This window comes from Syngnathus scovelli, chromosome 6 (genome assembly GCF_024217435.2).
Source record: "Syngnathus scovelli strain Florida chromosome 6, RoL_Ssco_1.2, whole genome shotgun sequence".
NCBI classification, from domain to species: Eukaryota; Metazoa; Chordata; class Actinopteri; order Syngnathiformes; family Syngnathidae; genus Syngnathus; species Syngnathus scovelli.
In genome coordinates this window covers 5,943,334-5,961,676 of record NC_090852.1, presented here as the reverse complement: position 1 = coordinate 5,961,676, position 18,343 = coordinate 5,943,334, and the positions used below count along the sequence as shown (strand labels likewise).

At 57.2% G+C, this 18,343-nt stretch overlaps 2 protein-coding genes across 5 annotated transcripts; both read left to right on the top strand.

Moving 5' to 3' along the window:
- Nucleotides 1-50: 50 nt before the first annotated feature.
- On the top strand, nt 51-7,935 carry nup160 (nucleoporin 160). Its single transcript, XM_049722035.2, has 34 exons — nt 51-161; nt 743-854; nt 964-1,174; nt 1,239-1,464; nt 1,543-1,727; nt 1,815-2,054; nt 2,129-2,226; nt 2,311-2,395; nt 2,472-2,540; nt 2,622-2,705; nt 2,789-2,959; nt 3,035-3,134; nt 3,201-3,354; nt 3,426-3,550; nt 3,628-3,788; nt 3,891-4,027; nt 4,116-4,186; nt 4,423-4,573; nt 4,676-4,745; nt 4,905-5,003; nt 5,078-5,200; nt 5,289-5,384; nt 5,467-5,561; nt 5,631-5,727; nt 5,797-5,902; nt 5,975-6,129; nt 6,204-6,264; nt 6,551-6,661; nt 6,746-6,869; nt 6,950-7,051; nt 7,139-7,280; nt 7,387-7,512; nt 7,620-7,715; nt 7,787-7,935. The coding sequence occupies exons 1-34, from the start codon at nt 71-73 to the stop codon at nt 7,868-7,870; spliced, it is 4,158 nt and encodes a 1,385-aa protein (XP_049577992.1). The 5' UTR covers nt 51-70; the 3' UTR covers nt 7,871-7,935.
- A 514-nt stretch (nt 7,936-8,449) lies between these two features.
- LOC125970075 (zinc finger C3H1 domain-containing protein) lies at nt 8,450-18,045 on the top strand. 4 transcript variants are annotated; one of them, XM_049722026.1, is made up of 34 exons: nt 8,450-9,113; nt 9,457-9,849; nt 9,915-10,060; nt 10,228-10,507; nt 10,578-10,765; nt 10,828-10,951; nt 11,047-11,108; nt 11,175-11,336; nt 11,409-11,561; nt 11,630-11,892; nt 12,016-12,123; nt 12,206-12,380; nt 12,457-12,588; nt 12,674-13,312; nt 13,358-13,479; nt 13,571-13,702; nt 13,789-13,910; nt 13,987-14,088; nt 14,149-14,274; nt 14,340-14,505; nt 14,581-14,767; nt 14,833-15,021; nt 15,087-15,306; nt 15,371-15,476; nt 15,547-15,745; nt 15,843-15,937; nt 16,013-16,120; nt 16,287-16,397; nt 16,486-16,624; nt 16,699-16,799; nt 16,869-16,970; nt 17,039-17,078; nt 17,293-17,355; nt 17,530-18,045. In XM_049722026.1, exons 1-34 carry the CDS (start codon nt 8,579-8,581, stop codon nt 17,659-17,661), a joined length of 5,922 nt encoding a protein of 1,973 aa, XP_049577983.1. In that variant the 5' UTR covers nt 8,450-8,578; the 3' UTR covers nt 17,662-18,045. The 4 variants fall into 4 exon arrangements, with proteins under 4 accessions (XP_049577983.1, XP_049577984.1, XP_049577981.1 ...); XM_049722027.1 differs by having other exon boundaries at nt 11,406-11,561; nt 13,376-13,479; XM_049722024.1 differs by having other exon boundaries at nt 11,406-11,561.
- Nucleotides 18,046-18,343: the final 298 nt, after the last annotated feature.

Here is an 18,343-nt window from a genome sequence, read left to right as displayed (position 1 = left end):
CTCTTTAAAAGCACCAACTGCAAGCCGCGCGCATATTCCGATAGTGACGTCACACACCCACGAGGCCAACATGGCGGCGACGCTGGGCAGAAGCTTCATTGAGGTCTGCGCATTTGAACGGGAAGCTGTCCAGCGGTTCCGAGAAGTCGAAATCAAGTTTGGTAAAGTCATATCAACGCATGCCTGCACTGTGCCTTGTTGGAAGTTTCCAACACTTTGCAAAGTGCTAGGCACGAACCTTACACTGACCGGATATGCTAACAACAGCTAGCTTCCCTTAGCATTCTGCGCGCGCCTTCTATGAATGTCAATCGTTCCTGTATTATGGAACCATTCCCCACAGTACAAAAATAAACTTAACTTGAGAATTTTTTACTACGAGTCTCAACGCATGTTTCCACAAGATGTTGTTTTGACGTTTTATGGCGGAGCGCGTTTCCGCCACTAATAAAAAAAGGCATCTACATTCCAAAGGGGTTTCCATAGCAGTTGTCGAACACCTCTTCGCGTTAATGTCACTTGACCTTCCGGAGCGCCACTTTGTTTACTGTCCGTGGGTGGCAGCATAGAAAATAAGGAAGAAATCAATGCATACAAGCATTTGAAGGCCAAGTATTGAGCGTCAAGTGGTGTCATATGGTTTGTGCCAAGCCAACCTCTGGATTTTGTGTAATGTAACCTTTATTTGGCCAGATGAGTCAAGTGAGAATTTTTTTTTCTCGTTTGTGTTGTGTGTGTGCAGCTTCAGCACCTCCCGCAGGAGCTGTGAAATTTCCAGATGCAGCCGGAGCCTTCCACTATGCCGACGGCGGTGACAAAGTGCACTCCATCACCAGCAACAGATTCATCTCATGGTCAGTGACACTCGCCTTCTTCGTGTTATGACTACCGGCAAGAGCATAAAGATTCTTCTTTTACATTGCTGGCGGCGTTTCCCCTTTGACCTTTCCGTTTTCCGGCCAGGAGCACGTCGGGCGACGCGGTGCAGCTGGTGGAGCACTCATTGGACGGCAACCTGTTAAACAACGCCGTGCGGCTGCGCTTTGCCAACTGCCAGGTGGTGCCAGGGGGCGTGGCCGTGGTCGAGACCCTCAACAACGTGGTCCTCCTGGTTGCCACCAATCAGAGCGTCCATAGGATGCTGCTGCCGCACCCAAAGCCCGTGTATCGCAACGTAAGTAAAAAGAATGTCTCTCCCGCCCAGTTCCGACTTGTAAACGCGCGTCTGTGGTGTTCAGGACGCGGTGACGGAGCTCCACATGCAGTCAGTGCTGACGGACGTGATCAAGCTGAACCTGGACGACTCCTGCCGCAGCGCCGCCATCCCCGCTGCGCTCACCCCCGCCGGCGGTGCCGCAGGGGTGAGCGCCGTGTGGCTCACGCAGCACGGAGACGCCAACTACGCCTTGGCCTCACCTGCAGGAGGCGTCGTGGTTCTCACACAGCCCGCGAAGGCGCGGCAAGGTGGGCCTTGTCTGTCTGTTGATTTCTTTGTCTCTTCCTTGTGTATGTCTTTATACCTGCGTGTGTGCGTGGCCTCAGGCGAGTGCTTTGTATCGGAGCTGAAGACAAGTTGGGTGATGCGGCGTCTGTCAGGGTGGATCCCGAGCGCCATGCGCGGCGAGCAGAGCGACGACCTGGCGAACTTGGCGGTGCGAGAGCTGGAAGACGACTCGCTGGTCTTGGCCGTGTGCCAGGACCATAAACTGCGCATGTGGTCCCTTCGGGTGAGCCAGTTGATGCCGTGCATTTGCGGCCGCCAGCCGAGAGGAGCCGGTTGCCCAATCAGCCGTGCGCTGCATTTATTTGTTCAGGATCAGACGTGTGTGCTGGAGGCGGACATGTTGGAGTACATGCCGGTGGCGTGGAAGGGTGGCGGGCGGTGGTCAGGTGCGGGCCACCGCCTGCGCCTGACCTCTTGCTCAGCCTCGGGCCTGTGCCTGGCCGTGTACCTGGCGGTGCCCCACAGACAGCAGTTTGTGGTACTGCAGCTGCTGCCGGCCGACACGAACCGCTACAGCGTGGAGCGCATCTCCTTGCTCTTCTGCACTCAGGTGAGTTCCACCTACGAAGGGGAGCGGGTGGCTTCCAACGCTCCACCGACAACGCCTGCAATGTTTGGCTGCAGGAGACGCTGGTAGACTTTGTGCTGACCTCCACCGACATTTGGGCCCTGTGGCTGGACGACAACGACAACGCCGTCATCAAATGCATCAACTTTGAGCAGTCAGTCAAAAGCAAATCTTCCTCCTTTGTTTGTAGTTCCTCGCTGTCTGTAAAGAAAAAAACGAGCACGTTGTCGTCGTTCAGGAACGTGTCGGGTCAGTGGAATCAGGTCTTCGTTCAGCCTCGCCCAGAGGAGGAGGTCCTCGTCGGCATGGATCAGGACCCCCGAGTAAGTCGTCTGTCGATCAGTCAGGCGGCGCCATATATTCCCAACGACGCCTGAGCTCCTGTGTGATGATTGACAGGAGACCTACTTGGACGTCATCTTCTCGCCGCTTCACTTTACGGCGGCGGCCATCGTCAAAGCCCTGCAGGTGAGCGGCTGTCGCTTGGCAACGGAACAAATGTTTGTTTGGGTGACGTTCCGTCTTGACTCGAGCGGTTTCCTCCATCAGATCTTTCGGCGAGGCGCTGACATCCTCCCCGACGCCTCGTTGGAAGGACTGAGGAAGGAAGTCACGCTGGCCGTGGAGAACAAGGTGATTACCCGAGCATGTGCCGATTGAAGTGAGGCTTCCTTACAGCCAGGCGCCTTCTGAATGTTTGTGTTGTTCTGTTCAAGCTCCAGAGCAGCGTGACGGAGTTTGAGTTCTCCCAAGACGAATATCGCCACCTTCAGGTGGAATTTTGGTCCAAGTTTTACGCGTGCTGTCTTCAGTACCAGGACGTTCTGGCCACGCCGCTCGCCATCAGCGTCAGTCCTCACAGTCACATGGCGTGCCTGCTCAAGAAGGTATAGGATGGCGCAGCCGGCTGGCCGCCTTTTCAGGGCACGCGTTCCTCGTTAAGACTGGGTTGCTGCTTTTAGGGTTTCCTTTCCTTCCTGCTGCCTTGTTTCGCTGTTGACCAGCTCTACCTGTCCTCCGATGACCAATTCCTGACTGAAGACGACGTGCCTTTCGCTGACGGTAAACGCCGAGCTCCCGCCTGCAGGATGCGTGTCGGTGTCTCGACAAGTGTGTTTGTGTGTTCAGAGGCGGACAAGGCTGCGCTGATGTTGTGTTTGCGTGTGCTGAGGGACGGCGTGTCCTCGGAGATGGCGCACGACATGGAGAGTGCGCTCCAACACGCCGAGTCACCGGAGAGGAGCGCCAAGCTGGTTCTGGACAAAATGCTGGCGCAGGACAAGTATGTCTCGCGTACGCTCGCAGACGCACTGCCATGTGTTGATGTCACATGGTCGTATTGTGCGCTCAAAGCATGATCGAGGACATCCAGAACAAATTGCAAGATGTTTGCAACCTGACGGCGGCCGTGTTGGGTCTTCTCAAAGAGGTGGATCTAGAGACGGACTTGGACTTTGGAGATGGTCCACTTTTACCGGGTATGGTCTTGTGCTCGAGGAACGTATTGGCTAAACATTTGAACTTTAGTTGACGCTGGTGTGTGTCTGTGTTTTAGGCGAAAGCATGAGCGTGCGTGTGAGCGCGTCTCAGTTATACTCGAGCACCACCGCCGTGTCGCTGATGTGTCAAGCGCTGAGTCACATGAGCGCCACACGGACGCTCCTCTGCAGGGACGTGCTGCTCCTCCTCAAACTCTGCCTGCGGCTCGGCGAACACGTATGTACACATGCACACACGTGTCTCCCCTCAATCCTACCGCATACATCGCGACCGTCGCAAAGTTGCGCACACGCTGGTGAAAGATTTTGTGTGCGGCAGGTCTTGCCGGGCGGAGCGTCTCAGCTACTCCGGATCCAACACGAATTGATCCCGCTGGCGTCTCAACTATTGTCCTCCTATTTCGTGCTCAAGCACTTCAGTCGAAGCGTCGGCGTGCAGGTCGCCGACGACGCCGTGTGAGTGTGTATGCGCGTGCAGTGAGTTGCCCACTGCTTCCACTCGTGACCTTTGCCACCCCCCACCCCCCTTCCCGTCTTTCTCCAGAGACGCCAACCTGCAGCACCTCAGCGCCTTACACCTCAGCGACGCCCCCGCGCTCACTGGCAGCGCTGCAGGTTGCCCACGTCGCAAGTGCTCTGTCTGTGTCTTTCCCAGTATGAAATCTTTTTGTCCAACGTCTTGGATGGATGCCGATTTCCCTTGACGCGTGTCTTTTGTTGTGCCTGTGTGTTTGAGAAATTGTGTGGGAAATTGTGTCCTGTGTTTGACTGTGCGAGAGAGCCGCGAGCTAGCGCGCTGGCGTTCAAGCTGACCGTGGCTGTGAAGCTGAGGTATGGGTGCGTGTCCGCAGCGGCCAGTCACCAGTCGGCGGTGGAGATGTTCTACCAGAGTTGCGGCCGCAAGCTGGCCATCCGACACCTCTTCTCCCGGATGGCAGGCGGCGTCGCCGTCACCTGGAACGACTCGATGGCCATCGTCCTACAGGCGCTCGCTCAGCTGCTGTATCCTTGCCGCCGTTACGATGGTTGGGGTGGGTGTTGAAGCACGTTGGCGCGACAGATGCATTGTGTTGTTTTTGCCGTGACTGAAGCGCCGCGTCGTAGCTGGCCCAGCAATTCCACCTTCCACTTCCCAGAATGCCTGATGGCCAACTGTCAGTACACTCAGCTGCAGGTCAGTACGCATTAGCTATAATGTTGCTTGTGAATCGGGGCTGGCCTCGAATGTTTTGAGGACTGGCCGACGTAGCCATTCAAAGACGTGACGTGAGCCCCCAGCTTTACTTTATTGCGAAAGAGGCGGGAAGCCCTCAGCTTTCTATTGTGTGCGCAGGACTACGTGCGTCTGATTGGTTCCTGGTGTCAAGTGAACGTCGGCTCCTCTCGCTTCATGTTAGCTCAGTGCTACCTTGCCAACGGCGAGGGTCACAAGGTGAGCGCGCACGCCCGCGCCGGCTCCTCAAAGACTTCGGCGCATCACGTGACCGTGTGCCGGCTTCCCAACAGGCCTTGCGGTGCTTCCAGGAAGCCGCCTCTGAGGTGGAGAAGGAAGACTTTCTCATCAAATTGTCGGGTGTCGAAGACGAGCAGGCCGCCGCCTGCTCGCCCACCTTGCGCTACTATAACAAGGTTTGCACTAATGCTAGCGGACACTGCCACGACAAAAATGTTCACGCTAAAACTAACGTTGCAATAACTAATGCTGTGTGTGTTTCAGGTGCTGCGTCTGCTGGAGGATGTTGGGCTACCAGAACTTGTGATCCAGTTAGCCACCTTAGCGTTAGCCGAGGCCGTCTATGATGTCAGCAGTCAGGTGATCTCACGCAAACCCCCAGAACGGATGCCATCCTGAGGTCCAACTAGGACTCAAAAAGCCAACCCGCTTTTGTGTACAGGCGGCATTGTGGACCAGAATCTTCAAGCATCATTTGGACCTGGGACACAACAACGACGCTTATGAGGCTTTGATCCAGAACCCAGACTCCAGCATGTGAGTACGCACGCGTGTGTTGCACCCAGGCGGGCATGTGTGTTAGCGTGTGTGCGTGTTTGTGTGCAGGCAGCAGGACTGTCTCCGTCAGCTGGTGGTGGTTCTGTGCGAGCGAGCTCAGCTGCACGACCTGGTCCACTTCTCCTACGTCAACCTGCACGATGAGGTACGGACAATTGCTCCGTGGTCATTAGCCCCACCCTCTCCTCACTCAGCCGTCCGTTTGTCTCGTCAGGTGGTCGGAATCATCGAATCGCGGGCGAGAGGCGTCGACCTTCTCACGCACAACTACTACGAACTCCTCTACGCCTTTCACATCAACAGACACAACTACAGGAAAGGTAAAGGTGCAAAGCGGTGTGAAATGTTCACACACGCCCGCTAAGTCACATTTTGTCCGTGTGTGCATGTAGCGGGCACGGTGATGCTGGAGCTGGCCATGCGTTTGGGTCGCGAGGTGTGTTCGGTGCGTGGGCTGAAGAAACAGGTGAACTGCTTCCTGGCCGCCATCAACTGTCTGCGCCTCATCCGGCCTGAGTATGCGTGGATGGTTCTGCCCGTCCCGGAGGTACGCACGCACATACGTGGCACACTCATTTGTGTGCGTGGCAGATTTTTTATTTTTATTTTTTTTTCTTGCAGTCTGAGCGCCCGGGAGCATCACCCAAACGAAACTCGGACGGTGACGTTATGAGCCCCCCAGGTCAGATTTTCATCATTAACTCTGGTTTTGCTGCCGTCTTGTAGGATCTTTTGGCATTATGTGAAGAAGGGGAAATAATGTGGGAAGTTTTTACTAAAGAAGGGGAGAGGTTTTTTAAAAAATAATTAAATAAAAAACATCTTGGCGAATTTGCAAGTGTTAAAGCATAAAAAATGTGCATTTGGAATAATGGAAAAGATTGCGAGCAAAATACTGAGTCGAGTGAAAGTGATGATATCATCAAGTAGCCAACTTTTGTCCCATGATGTCATTTCCCATGTGTCAGTTAAGCGTCAAGTAGAGATATTGGAGCTGCGCGACCTGGAGAAAGAATTCATGATTGCCACCTGTCGACTGGCACTAGCGCAACATCAGCCGCAGGCGTCCACCGTCGCAGGTACGCGTGACCTTGATCCTCCTCCTCATCGTGCTGGCGGCAGTTATTAAAGCGCTGCGCTCGCGTGCGCCCCCTTGTGTTCAGGCGGCGCCGGTCCGCACGAACTGGTGCGCCTCCTGCTGGATGCCGGGCTCTTCATGTGCGCCCGGCAGCTGTGCGACGTCTTCAAGCTGCCGCTAGCGCCGCTCTTTGACGCGCTGACCTTCAGGTGAGACCCGTTGTGCTGAGAATAAGAATACGACACGTCTACTCAGGAAATGTAAAAACTCGTGGCTTTTGTATGGTTAGGTGCATCAAGCTTCAGTTTGGTGGTGAGGAGGCTCAAAACGAGGCCTGGCTGTGGTTGGCCGCCAATCAACTCTTGTCCGTGGTCAACACCAAAGAGTCCAGGTGATGACGCTTTGACTTTCCCCCGGCGAATTACCGCTGATGACATCACAACATGTCCGTGGTTCTTTTTTTTTTTTTTTTTTTTAGTGCCGTAGACGAGGCATGGCGCCTCCTGTTCTGGTTCCTTTCGGAGTTCCCGTCATCCGACGGCCTTCACCACCGCCAAGTTCTGGTCAAGCTGCTGTCACATGGCGTGCCGCCACCCGATTGGCTGATCAAGTCCTACAAAGTGCGCCTGCCTCGCAAACTCTCACACAACGTTTGCATATCGTCCACACAATCAACAGCGATTCCACATTATTCTTGTCCATGTCCGTCTCATGGGTTCCCTCTAGGAGGTGGATGCGGCAGCATTGCTGCGTGTCTTTTTGAACTTTGACCTGCTGGACGAAGCAGCCGAACTGGTGATTGAGTACGTTGACGCTCTGCTGGGACGTGGACACCAATACTTTGGCATCAAGGTCTCACACACTCTGGCCCCATTTTCCACTGCCACGACTGCATGCACGGACACTTTGGGACACTGAGACAATTGTCTCACTCGCCAAATGTTGTTTTTGCTGCTCAGACGCCGCTGTCGGCGCGCAATCCGAGCGTGTGGCTGCCGTACACGCCCATTGATCAGCTGATGGCGGCACTCAAGGACACGAGGAGCAACCAAGGCGTGAGTCTTCCGCTGCCTCACTGCGCGTTCCCGTGTAAGCGCCGGTTGTTGACGTGTTGCTGCCGTTTCAGCTTTACGAGCGACTTGCGGACAAACTGGCCGACTACCACAAGATGGTGGCGAACGCCACCAGGATAACGCTGGCCACTCGTTAATCTTTTTCATGTAAATACAACCTTTTTTGATATACTGAGAAAAATAAATTACATTGTGAAAGTGAGGTTGTGTTTTTTTTCCGCACGTTTGTCCACTGGCAGCAGTAATATTTGTTTTTCATTTGAAACTGTTCGCACAGTGTCCAGAGCTTCGTTTCCCATACAAGCCCGTTGTGCCAAATTGAACAGTGTGAAATTGAAACATGATTACAAACTTTAAAACACATGTTTTAAAATCGAAATATAGGTTTGACAGTGTTCATATTTTGATATCTGACTCCAGAGGAGTTTGGGCCTCACCGGTAATGAATGAACCTCTCTCCACCTTACTGAATATTTGAGGGACTTGGATACATCACTAAAGAATATGACAAGAACCAGGGAGGAGTAATTCTGTTGTGGAGTTTTTATTTTACGACGGCGAGAGTTGGCGGGAACCGAGTCTTCACTTTCTCCCATTTCCTCAGGTAGCATGGCCTGTCAAGTCCTTTTGTACTTCCTGTACAGTAGGTGGCGGTATGCACCCAAGAGACGTAATCCGCCGGTTAACTCAAAAAAGGAAGTCGCCGGTCTCGCGAGATTCAACGGGACTTGAGCAAACGAGACTTGACTTGTCTCGCAGCAGGACAAGAATCGCCAAGTACCACAATGCCCTAGACGAGTTCAAGACGGCGATTGGCAACTTGTCACTTTCCTGTGCTTGTTGACATGAATTTAGAGTCGGCGGGTCAGGTGCCGACGCTCGACGTCGAGCTGGAAGACGGAGAAATCTGCGACGACGACAGTGAGGAGCGCTCCACCGCCCGGCGGGGGGATGGGAGCGGCAACAGGCTCGGCGGCGCCGCGGCGGTTCCTCCGCGAGGCGCGAGGCCGTCCTACATGAGCCACCCGCCGCCAGATCTTCGCCACATGGTGCCCTACGACGTCCACGGACCCTCGAACCACCGGCAGCAGTGCGGGCCGAGTGGGCCCGACCGACTTCACGCTGCTCCTCCGCTTCCGCACTCGCTATCTCCGGGGCCGCCGCCGCCGGGGCTCAATCCTCTTTGCGGCGGGCCTGTGCCGCGGCCCAGCTTCTGGGAACGGAGCCACGGCGCACTGTGGAGGTTCCGACACCGAAGCGTCCCCAACGGCGGACGAGGGCCTTGGAATCGAGAAGGCTGGGCCGGCCACAGGCCCCCCATGGCTCGTTATGGGCCAGCGGAGAACATCAACAGCCGCAAGGAGTCTCCGGGCAGGAAACGTATCCTTCATGGCAAACAAGCTTCGTTCGCTCAGTTACTTTGCTGACACCAGCAAACACACCGAGGACAAACCATACCTGCCGTTGCTCACACATTTTTAGACCTGTTGCCAATAAGACCCCTCGAAAGTGCCGCTAGACTCACTCATGTTCACTTTCAGCCATTTCTTGCTCTTTCTACATGGAGCAATCCATAAGAGCAACCTGTCTATTCAATAGTTTTTGTCAGTACGGCATGTTGTCAGTATTTTGGATTTGTTTTAACGGTCATCATCGGGTTTGAGCTTGTTTGGATTCAAACTTTTGACTTGAAGATAAGCGCCTCCTTGACCCCTGACCACAGAAAAGCTGTTTGGAAGAAACCTGGCGAGAAGAGCGCCCCCTAGTCAGGCCAAGTGCGATGGCGCCGAGTCCTTCGAGGACCTGCTTTCCAAGTACAAGCAGATCCAACTGGAGCTGGAGTGCATCCGCAAGGAGGAGAGCATGGCGCTGGAAGCCGAGGTGGTCCAGGGGACGGAGGCCAAGGGTCAAATGGCAGAGGCCGTAGCAAGCCAGCGGACGGAGGGCTGTCCCGTGGAGGCCCTTGTGCTTCCCCAAGTGTCTGTGCAGGTTCCAGTGGAGAGCAAGAAAAGTTTCCAAGCATTCAATATCAAACCTCTGCGCCTGAAACTCTTCACGCCTGCCAGTCTGGATACAAGCGTCGAGGAGGCACAACTGCAGCAAGAAGAGAAAGACGGTGAGGAAGTGCCCCAAGCTGTTTCGACGGCCCCACTTGAAGCCTTGTTGTTCTCGTTGGCGCAGCGGCGCGATCGGACGGCGAGGCCAAGGAGGCGGTGGAAGTGGACGAGGCGCCTACGTGTCAGCATGAGGAGGCCAAGGATGACGAGAAAACCCCCGGCAGGGAGTCGTCGGCCTCCAGCGAGGACGTCTTCATCTGCCTCGATGAGGTAAGCTAGCAATTGGAAGTACCGGTTGAAAAAAACACGGAAGTGGATTTTCATCTGCACAGTTTGAAAAAAAAAAGTAACACTATGTGGCTTCTTTGGTCAACGTCAAATGGTGGGAAAAATTAAGAAGAGGTACCCAACAAGTGTTGTGACGTTTGTACCTGCAGTTGGGCAGTCAGGTGGAGGAGGAGGACCTGTCGGAGCTGCAGCTGCGTCTGCTGGCCCTGCAGTCGGCCAGCAGGAAGTGGCAGCAGAAGGAGCGGCAGGTGATGAAGAGGAGCCGAGAAACCACCAAGCCCGACGGCAGGACCGGGCCCAGGTCCCAGCCTCAGGACCGGGAGCGAGACAAGGTCAAGCCGGGGAGCCGAGAGCGGCCCAAAGCCACTGTCAAGCCCACCGCCAGAACCCCCGTTGACCGAAGCAGGCCCAAGAAGAGCAGCGGATCAGGTGAGAAGACCGAGCGAGCCCGGCCCATCACTTACGGCGACGCGAGAGCCGACCTGTTTGTCCTCCGCAGCCTCGGCCGGCAGACAGGCGTTGAGAAAGCGACAGCTGCGTTCGCGAGAGCTTCAGCGGCAGCGGGAGGAAGACGAGCGCCACAAACGGGAGGAGGAAATCCGCCGCATCCGTGACCTGTCCAACCAGGACGAGCAGTACAAGCGCTTCATGAAGCTGGTGGGCGGCAAGACACACAGCTGCGCCAAGGTACGGCCGCTCGCCCGACTCCGCCTCCGCCTCTTTCAAGCGCGCCTGCCTTCGACCTGCAGGCCAGAGACAGCGAAGGGAGGAAGTCCGCCGGCAGGGCGGGCCAAGACAGCACGGGAAACCTCTACCAGTACGATAACTACGACGAGGTTGCCATGGAGACGGACAGTGAGCCCGGTTCCCCGGGTAGGTCATTGCGACAATCCAAAAGCATCGCGAGACATCTTGTTTGCCTCCCAAAGTGCTTGGATTGATTTTGCCTCCTTGTGTGTGTTGGTCAGCACGTCTTCCTTTGGCCGCCCAAGGCTCTGCCTCTTTGACCGCGACACAGCTTTACGGGACGGTACGTACGCTCAGTCCTCTCGGACGTCGGGTGACCCGCCTTTGACCTTCCTTTGTCTGGTCGCAGCCTTTCTGCGCTGCTCCCACGCCGCCGCAATTCCCTCTTCCGCCCGGCGACCGGGCGCTCCCGCCCAACCTGCCGTTGGCTGATGAGGAAGAAGAGGAGGAGATGCTGCTCAGGGAGACGTGTCTCATGTCCATGGCCAACAAGCGGGTGGTGACCGCAGAGGTCTGGTTGCTTTCCTTCTTTCTTTCCACCGCTCACGACATCAATGACACGGCGGCGCTCACCTGTCAGCAGGAGCCGTTGTGGAGCAGTTCCCCCTCCCCGAGCGCGGCGCCCCCCATGGAGCAACCTGGCAGAGGAAACCTGAGCGCCGTCAGCCTCAACACCATGACGGCGCCCCGTGGAAACAAGTTTGCCCGAGGAGGAGCTTCCAGAGCCACCCTGGTGGTAAGAGGACGACGAGGATAATGGTGACGAAGACGATGATGGTCACGTCGTGTCGTGCGTGTGCGCAGCTGCCACGCCACAAGTCCGTGGTGGTGTCGCTGAACGGGTCGGACGACAGCGACTCGGACCTGGACTCGGCGCAGCCGCAAGGCATGTTCGGCGGCCTGGAGTTTATGATCAAAGAAGCCCGAAGGACAGCCGAGGTCAACGCCAACAAATCCAAGGGAGCGGCGGCCACCTCGGAGAAGGAGAACAATCCGCTGCGGACGCCCGAAGCCTTGCCGGAGGCCAAGAAGGCCGAGTACCGCTTGCTCAGGGAGGAGCTGGCCAGGTATCTTCTTGCCAAAGCCACAGTGGTCACCAGCAGATGTTTGGAATCCAAATCTCATTTTTATGCAGAGCCCAAAGCGATTGGGCGTCACTCTTTTTACATCTTTTTGTGTTTGGCCGACAGCAGGGAGAAGCAGAAGGCGTCCGCTCACGACGCCCGGCAGGAGAACGTCATTGATCCCGCTGCGGCGGCGCTAGTAAGCGAAGCCGAGCAGAATCTGCTGAAGCAAAGGTGAGGGGGGAGATGACCCTAACGCCGCCGCGGCACGACAAATGCACCGGCCTAACCCAAGGATCCGACTCCCTCGGCCCAGGGAGTTGCTGATGCGAGACGAGGCGCTGCTCAAGAACCTCCTACAGCAGCAGCTCAAGAAGTCTGAGTCCCTCAAGGCGGCCGAGTCCAAGGTGGCCAGGCTCCGGGAGCAGATGCAGGCCTCTGAGAAGGTCGTGATGGCCAACAAAATTCTGCTCAAGAAGATCCAGGAGCAGGTGAGCTCATGATGTGGTGCCGGCCGGCTGGCTGGCGATGCCGCACCCACATCTCACCTCTGACGTGCATGTTCAGGTGCAGCATGTGGAGCACCGCGTGTCCATCAAAAAATCGCTCGCCGCCCGCTTGGAGCAGGAGCTGCTCTGGAATCAGCGAGCTGCCGGAGGAGAACCCAAACGCAAAGGCGGAGCCTTTCCCAAGCCGCTGGTGAGTCCTGCCCGGGTCCTGCCTAATATTGTAAAGCGGAGGGCTAGCAAGTGTTTTATTTTTTTGGGATGTCTTGCTGCCTCAGGCCAGGAAGCTTCAGCGGGTGGACGCCGCCAATCACTTTGCGGCGCTGATGGCTCAGAAGCAGTGTCTGCAGCGACTGGAGTCTAAATACGCGCTGAGGATCCAGAAGCTGAAAGAGGCCCAGGCCTTGCGCAACAAAGCAGCGCTGTCCGAAGCGCAGAGCGAGCGGCGGCCCAAACCCGCCGCGCTTCCCGACTCCAAGGCTTGTCTCCCGGGCTCCCCTGGCCCGCCTCAGCCCTCCCTGCACGACCTCACCCAGGACATACTGGTCCTGGACAGCGACGACGGTCCGGATCCCGCGGCAGAGGAGCCCAAGGCACGGGACCCGGAGGACGCAGCGCCGCCCGGCACGGCCTCCCCTCGCCCTCGCCGCCGCTCTTTCCAATGCTCCAACTCCACCAAACCCAACCTGGAGCAGACAACTTCCACTCCAGTTGCCAAAGGCCTCGCCTCCGCCAAGCCCGCCAAGAATGTGCCGGAGGCGGCCACTGAGTCGTGCGCCGCCGGCGGTCTGGACTTGGAAGCGCTCCGGAGCTGCCAGTGTGGACAGCCCGGGTTGGCAGAGCTGCTCGTGGATGAGCTGGTCGCCCTCGGGGAGTTGCACCACGTGGAGGAGGAAGACGTGTCCAAAAGTGCCAAGGTATGCTCGCCCCCCGCCACTTGCCATCCATTTTCGCTTTTATAGATTTTGGTTTGTGCTCAGGTGCCGCCGATGTGCACAGAGACGAGTAAAGGTGCGGCATGGCCCACCCGGCCGCTTCCTTTTGGCCCATACCGAAGTCCTCTGCTGGTCTTCAAGTCTTACAGGTGAGCTTGGAAGTGCTCAATGGACACCGGGGACTTTTTGCGGGAAGCTCTCAGCCTGAAGGTGCGGCCCGGTCGTCTGTCGTGTATTCAGGTTCAGTCCGTACTACAGAACCAAGGAGAAGTTGTCCCTGAGCTCGGCCACCTACAGCAACGCCATCCAGCCCAAACGCCGCTTCTGCCGCTTCGACCTGACGGGAACTTGCAACGATGACGACTGCTCTTGGTGAGGGGCGAGGACGGCGCGGCCGCCACGACAACGGCTTTGCCGCCGCGACACGGCCGTGACGGCTTCCTCCTGTCCTCCCGCAGGCAACACGTGAGGAGCTGCATGCTGACAGGAAGCCTGCTCTTCCAGGACGTGCTCTCCTACAACTTGTCTGTGATTGGCTGCTCGGACAACAGCTCCGACAGCCAAGTCGGCGCCGCCACAGGTGGGCGTCGGCCCAAACGTGACTCTCAGAGCTCCGCAAGACGAGAAAACATGAGCCAAGTTGTGACGTGTTATAGGAAAGTACCTGAGCAAGCTGTTTGGCCCGCACAAAGATGGCATGGCGGTGGACCAGAAGGCCGTCTTCCTGGTCAGCAAAGTCAACGAGAGCTGTCGTCACGGTGAGCGCCGCTCACAGTCGCCGCTCGGGAGGCAGAGCCTCACGCTTATTTTGTGCGCAGTCCCGCCCTTCACCACCTGGAAGGGCAAAAGGAAATGGAGGCCTGCGGCGGCGCAGAGTCAGCGCTGCGAGGAACGTGACTGCGAGGAAGATGCCGCCGGAGGAGAGCAGACGTCCCCAAACTCGGGTTGGTCCTCGTGCGTGCGTGTCTCTCCATGCATCTGACCTCACACGGACACTGTGCATTTGCAGACGTTGGCGTGTGCTGGCTGGACGCGCGCGTGACGTCTGAGGACAAGCGTTACTTTGTCAGCGACACGGACGACATCTGCAAGCTGGAGAGCAGCGTGTTGGAGAACCCCGGAGACACGCAGCTGTGGATCAAGCTGGCTTTCCGATACCTCCACCAAGGCGACACGTACGACGCCGGTCACGCGCTCGCCTGCATGCCGGCCAACCCCCCACCCACTCGTTGAACGGCGTCTTTCCGCAGGCCGCCTACCGAGTGCTTGGAGGCGGCCCTGAACACACTTTCTCGCGCACTGGAGAATAACTGCGATGACCCCGAAGTGTGGACGCACTACCTCACGCTTTTCTCTCGCCGCGGACGGCGCGACGAAGTGGAGGAGATGTGCCAGATGGCCGTGGAGCACGCGCCGCACCGCCGTGTCTGGTGGAACGTGAGTGACAACTTATGCCCCCCCCCCCCCCCTTTACGCTTGTGACCCGCGTGCGATTTGTCCAGTACCTGAGCTTGGCAAGCACGTTTGAGGCGAAGGACGCTGTGTGCGAGCGTCTGCTCAACTTCCTGCTGGCCGAGGCGTGCGGAGGCGTGTCCGAGGAGCGCTCCTTCCAGCTCCTGGAGGCGCTGCTCTACCGCGTCCATTTGAACGTCTTCACGGGCCGCTCGGAAGCCGCCCTCGCCATCTTCCAGGTACTTTGGTTTCTTGTTTGATGTTGCCACGATTCTGTGACGCCAAGCGTACGGGCTACTTTCAGGACGCCTTTGCGCTCACTCACTCGCTGGTGGCGCCACACCGTGCGTTGGCCTGGTTGGCGTACATCCACCTCAAGGAGTTTGGCCGGCTTCCGGCCGCTCTGTACGACCCGTCCGAATCGGGCCCGTCCCGGCTGGTCAGCGCCGAAGGCTTCCTGCTACCGTGGCGCTCGGCCGCCGATATCACCACGCCGCATGAGCAGCTCGTCGGCCTTTTTACAGGTAGAAACCGCAAACCTCGTGACACGAGCGGCACGCTAACGTGTGTTGCTTTGCGCATTGCCAGACGGCATCCGTCAGTGTAGCGACCAATCTCTGTCGCCAAGCGAGAGGACGTTGGCGTGCCTGCCGCTGCACACCAACTTGCTGCTCCTGCACAGGCTGTTGGGCAGGTGAGCCCGTCAGAGGTCACGTTGAAGCTCGCGGCACACGTGAGCGAGCTCACGGGGTGCTTGTGTGTAGGTCAGAGGAGGGCGTGTCGCTGTGTGAGGCGCTCTTGGAGGTGTGTCCCGAGTCATGCACCCTGCACGACGCCCTGTGCGAGCTCCACGTGCACTCGGGGAATGCCGCGCGCGCCGCCGACTCGTGGCGCCGCGCGCTGGCTGGGTGTCCTGGCAACGCCGAGGTTTTCTACCACTGCTGCTGCTTCCTTATGGCTCAGGTGGGCGCAACCAACTCGTGCAAGGAGGGCTGGGCTGGGCCGGGCCGTTCGGTTGCTTGGTTTCTGGTTAAACAGTGAGTGACCTGTTATTTGACAGAGCGAGCAGAGCATTGTGGCACCACTCTTCCGAGAATTCGTCCTGTCTCTGTGCGAGGAGCCATGTGCTCAAGTGACGCCCATCGACCTCCTGCGGTGCGTCGGCTCGCTCCCTCGCTCACGCGTATGTCGACGGGTTCGTGGATCCTAACGGCCAGCCTTTGTCCGCAGGAGCATCCTGGGCCTTCCCACAGATGACGTGCGGGCGTCGGCCGTCGTCAGGAAGGATCGGCAAGACGGGCTCCTCCGACAGCGCTCTTTCCTGCACCTGCTTCACTGGTACTGTCCAGACGACAGTCACGCGTTTAGCGCAGATGTTAGCGTGCGGGCGCAATTCCGCTTCGAGGGAGCAGGAGGAGGAACGACAACTCCTGTCAAGAACCGGAGTTGCTCTTCCCCCCTTCTGCGGTTCCGCTCGAAGCTGTTTGCGTGTGGGTGCTTGCAGTCGCTGGCATTGGCTGCACGGCTCTGTGGCGGACGCGCTGGACGCCTTCGAGAGGGCGCTGGGCTCGGCCGCCGCCTCGCCGCGCCACCAGCTGCACCGCCTGTGGACTGAGTGAGTGCCGTCCGACGAATGACGGTGAACGCGTGGCAAGGCACAGCGGGCACAAAAAAGGATGAGCGCCGCTCGCTTGTGTCCGCAGCTACCTTCAGTTCTGCAGCGCGCATGCTGCCCAGCGTTTGCCCGACTTGATCCTCCGCTGCCTGGGCACTGTGCCCGCCCGCCTAGAGGTGCCCTTTGACCTCACCCACTTCTGGACTTCCTACCGCTTCCACAATGAGGCAAGAAAGTCTCCGATACGACCAACGCCCGACAGCAGCCTCCGTCACCGGCGTGTGTCGCCGTTTGTCCTCAGGTGGTGGCGCTCTACCTCGGCTGCGTGGACGAGTCCCAGCACGCGGCACTCCTGGAAAGACTTCATTACATGATGCCCACCAACATTGGCCTTTCGCTCAGGTACAGCCGCCTCGCCAACTCGCCTCGTGCTGGCGCGCACACACGCTGTGCCTCTCTGTGTGCGCGCAGGTTGATACGGCACGAGTGTTCGGAGGGAAATATGGAGCACGTCCGCTTCCAGGCCAGAATGCTTACCAACAGTGCCCCCAAGTGTTTGCCCGCTTGGAACATGTAAGGACAGCTTCGACGCGCGCGCCCGCCCTTAACCCGCCTGACTGATGCTGTGTGTTTCTGCGCAGAGCCATTGCTGTGGAGGCGGAACTAAGTCAGCCGGCAGAGGTGAGGCCCACGCGAGTCTGTGATGCTAACATTGCTAATGCTATCCCGACATTCTCTCGCCCGGAATGTTTGTCTCGGTAGCGATGGAAAAGAATCGAGTCTCCGCCTTGCCTCAACGTGTGACGATGGTGCTAACCATGAGCCACCTTGGCGGCGTTTGTCTCTCCTCATCTCCACTTTGTGGCCTTCCTCGCCTGTGCTTTGCTGTTTGCAGGCTCGTCGTGTGGTCCAGCAAGCGCTCCAGAATCTTCCGCTCTGCGCTCACCTCTGGAAACATGTAAATGTCGCTCGCTAGGCTGCCCCCTAACCGTATCGGGTGACTCGGTTTCACCTGTGAACTCTGTCCTGTTTCCCTTACTACTAACCCATCCCTCCCTCCCGCCCTCCCTCTCTCTTTCTCATATTTTTGCACTTCCTACTTTACCTCCTTCCCGCGGCCTTCATGCCGCAGCTGCTGCAGTGGGAGGCATGCGTCGGCGGCGCAGGTGCGGCGGAGCGCATGGCCCGCGTGCTGTCTCGCGGCGAAGAGGCGGGCGTGACTTTTGCCGAGCCAGTCGCCACCGCTCAGACGGACGCCGTCTGATTGCGGGCGGACGTCGATTGACGTCCGAGGGCGGCGACACTTTGGGTCAGAAATTGAGAGCAAAAAGCTGCGCCTTCTCCTGGTATACGTAAGTATGTCTGCTGAGTGACGTTTGCTTTGTCTCACTTCCTCTCTTTTCCCTGTGAGGGGGGGTGGTTTCATGGGAGTGTGGCCCGAAGGACGTTCGCCGCCATATTTTTGTGTTGTTCAAAACGAAGCAGACTTTTATTTTGTTAACTGCTGGGAAACAAAGACTCTGGAACGTGTTTGGCCTCGGCCATCTCAGCAGGAAGTGACAAACGCTGGACGAGAAACGGCTCATTTGAAAGTTTGTCTTTTTTTTTTTACTTTTTCTTTTTTTGTAATTAAAAGTATTGATCATCAGTCATCTTTTTTATATTAAATTATTTTATCAACATAGACAAAACTGGTCTGTGTGGTCTTTTGGAAGCGGCACCTCCGAGTTACACTTGCCTGACTTTGTGTCTTTCGCAATTCAATTATTTGGACTCTTTAAATGATGTAATATGTTGTCTCAGATTTTGATGTCAGCACAGTGGCACCTTCAGTCCTTCGTTACATTCACCGTGTGTGAGTGCATGCGAGCGAGCGTGAGGTGTCAGGATGTTAGTGTGATTCAGGGCAGGATGTGTGTGTGTGTGTGTGTGTGTGTGTGTGTGTG

Excerpts from the sequence above, each read along its gene's own strand:
- nup160 (XM_049722035.2), top strand. The coding sequence starts at position 71 with ATGGCGGCGACGCTGGGCAGAAGCTTCATTGAGGTCTGCGCATTTGAA. Across the intron at positions 2,055-2,128 it reads CCTTGCTCTTCTGCACTCAG|GAGACGCTGGTAGACTTTGT; the intron begins GTGAGTTCCACC and ends GTTTGGCTGCAG. Across the intron at positions 5,903-5,974 it reads CAGACACAACTACAGGAAAG|CGGGCACGGTGATGCTGGAG; the intron begins GTAAAGGTGCAA and ends GTGTGCATGTAG.
- LOC125970075 (XM_049722024.1), top strand. The coding sequence starts at position 8,579 with ATGAATTTAGAGTCGGCGGGTCAGGTGCCGACGCTCGACGTCGAGCTG. Across the intron at positions 9,850-9,914 it reads GCAGCAAGAAGAGAAAGACG|CGGCGCGATCGGACGGCGAG; the intron begins GTGAGGAAGTGC and ends TCGTTGGCGCAG. Across the intron at positions 10,061-10,227 it reads TCTTCATCTGCCTCGATGAG|TTGGGCAGTCAGGTGGAGGA; the intron begins GTAAGCTAGCAA and ends TTGTACCTGCAG.